Below are 1,558 nucleotides of genomic sequence, written 5' to 3'. Positions count from 1 at the left end.
ATTCAATTCTCAAGCATCAAACCTATCCATCATTGTAAAACTTCTGATTAAGGCAGTAGAAAATAGATCTTTATTTGCCTTTGCAAATCTAGAAGACTTCCTATGGAGGTAAAAATGTCAATTGCATACCGAAACCGTTTAACCCTACCGAACCGCACCATCTAAAACCGCACCGTCGTACTATTAATCCGGATCTGCTGTCGGCATTGGAGATTTTTTTTTTTTACCTTTTCCCTTTATTTGTATATATTTATATTTATTTCTCTTCTTTTTTTTTCCTCTGCCTTCCTCACCTTCATTCATATTTACTTAACTGGATTCAGAAAAGTAAAATTATCACCCTTTCCTGACTGTTGTAATAGATAATTCCTTGCTAGTATTGTCGATGGTCCAGACTCCAGAGAGATAACTACAAATTAGAGCTGCTGCTTCCATAGTAAACCTAATAATAGAATCTCTCTATTTATTTATTTATTCATTTTAGCTATGCAGCTAACTCTTTATTCAAATTGGGTTGTTCCCAGTTTATAAACTCGATCTATGCAGTGAGAGCATAGGCATCGAAGGCCTTAGTCAACTCAGCAGCCAAATCCAGAAAGGTGGTTGGAGCAGGCACTTCCATATTTGCCTTCTCGTACTCGATAGTCCATTTGACTGTGTTCTTGCCACATTTTGACATTAGCTGCAGTGTCGCCCTGTAGGATTTGTACAGTTTCCCGATGTCTCCTTCATAGAAACTCAGCACAAGCTTCTTGTTCTCGTCGTCAACGCATTCGATCTTCTCCATTGCTGTCAAAGAATCGTATTCCCCTGTAACATCACAACTCAGTTAGCCCAGCTATATATTCAAGCTTTTTGGTTGATATAAATAGTCGTACGTATCTAATGTAAAATCTTATATATATATATTTGTGAACCCCTCCATCCAATAGTTTGAAATTTTGTGGGTTGATGTGGATAGTCCCACCGTGTCACTTTTGACGCCTTTCGATCAAAATCTCAAAAGTGACATGTGAGACTCTTCTTCCAACAACAAGAACTAGCGATGGCCGGAGTATATATTATTAATAGAAACATATGCTTACCCCAGGCAATTTTTATATGAAGAACAGAATTCGGGCTCTTTCCACATCCTCGAATAATCTCAATATTCTTCATAATGTCAGGGACAAGTTTGGTGCAGAGATTTGCATGGTTCTTGTAACTGGCAAAGAACTTGTCAGCTTGGGATTGTATCTCTGTTTCTCTCTCAACCTTACCAGTAGTAGCAGCCATGCTTTCACACCTTAAAATGGTCAAGAAGGCCAAACAAATATAGAACAAGAACACAACTGGGGAGTCTTGAGGATTTTGGGTGCAGATGATAGTCTGATAGGAGTGATATTTATATCTATACCGAGAGGTAATTAAGGACCACCTTACATGAATAGATATTATTAAATAGAAATAAGAAGATGCTGAAGGAAGGATTCTTTTAGACTCAACAACAAGTGGTGGTCCTGATTTAACCTTTGGATGAGAAGAGTGGTGGAATAAGAATATTTTTAGTGGATTGTGC

At 37.8% G+C, this 1,558-nt stretch overlaps 1 protein-coding gene across 1 annotated transcript; it reads right to left on the bottom strand.

Annotated features, from left to right (window-relative positions):
* Window positions 1-213: 213 nt before the first annotated feature.
* LOC149024831 (MLP-like protein 423) lies at window positions 214-1,357 on the bottom strand. Its single transcript, XM_089145023.1, has 2 exons — window positions 1,086-1,357; window positions 214-810 (listed from the first exon to the last, which is right to left on the bottom strand). Exons 1-2 carry the CDS (start codon window positions 1,273-1,275, stop codon window positions 539-541), a joined length of 462 nt encoding a protein of 153 aa, XP_089001149.1. The 5' UTR covers window positions 1,276-1,357; the 3' UTR covers window positions 214-538.
* Window positions 1,358-1,558: the final 201 nt, after the last annotated feature.

This window comes from Hakea prostrata, chromosome 2 (assembly GCF_041222555.1).
Source record: "Hakea prostrata isolate BN-2017 chromosome 2, UWA_Hpros_2, whole genome shotgun sequence".
Classification (NCBI taxonomy): Eukaryota; Viridiplantae; Streptophyta; class Magnoliopsida; order Proteales; family Proteaceae; genus Hakea; species Hakea prostrata.
Note: the sequence above shows the minus strand (reverse complement) of the source record. Positions and strands in the feature narration are given on the sequence as shown.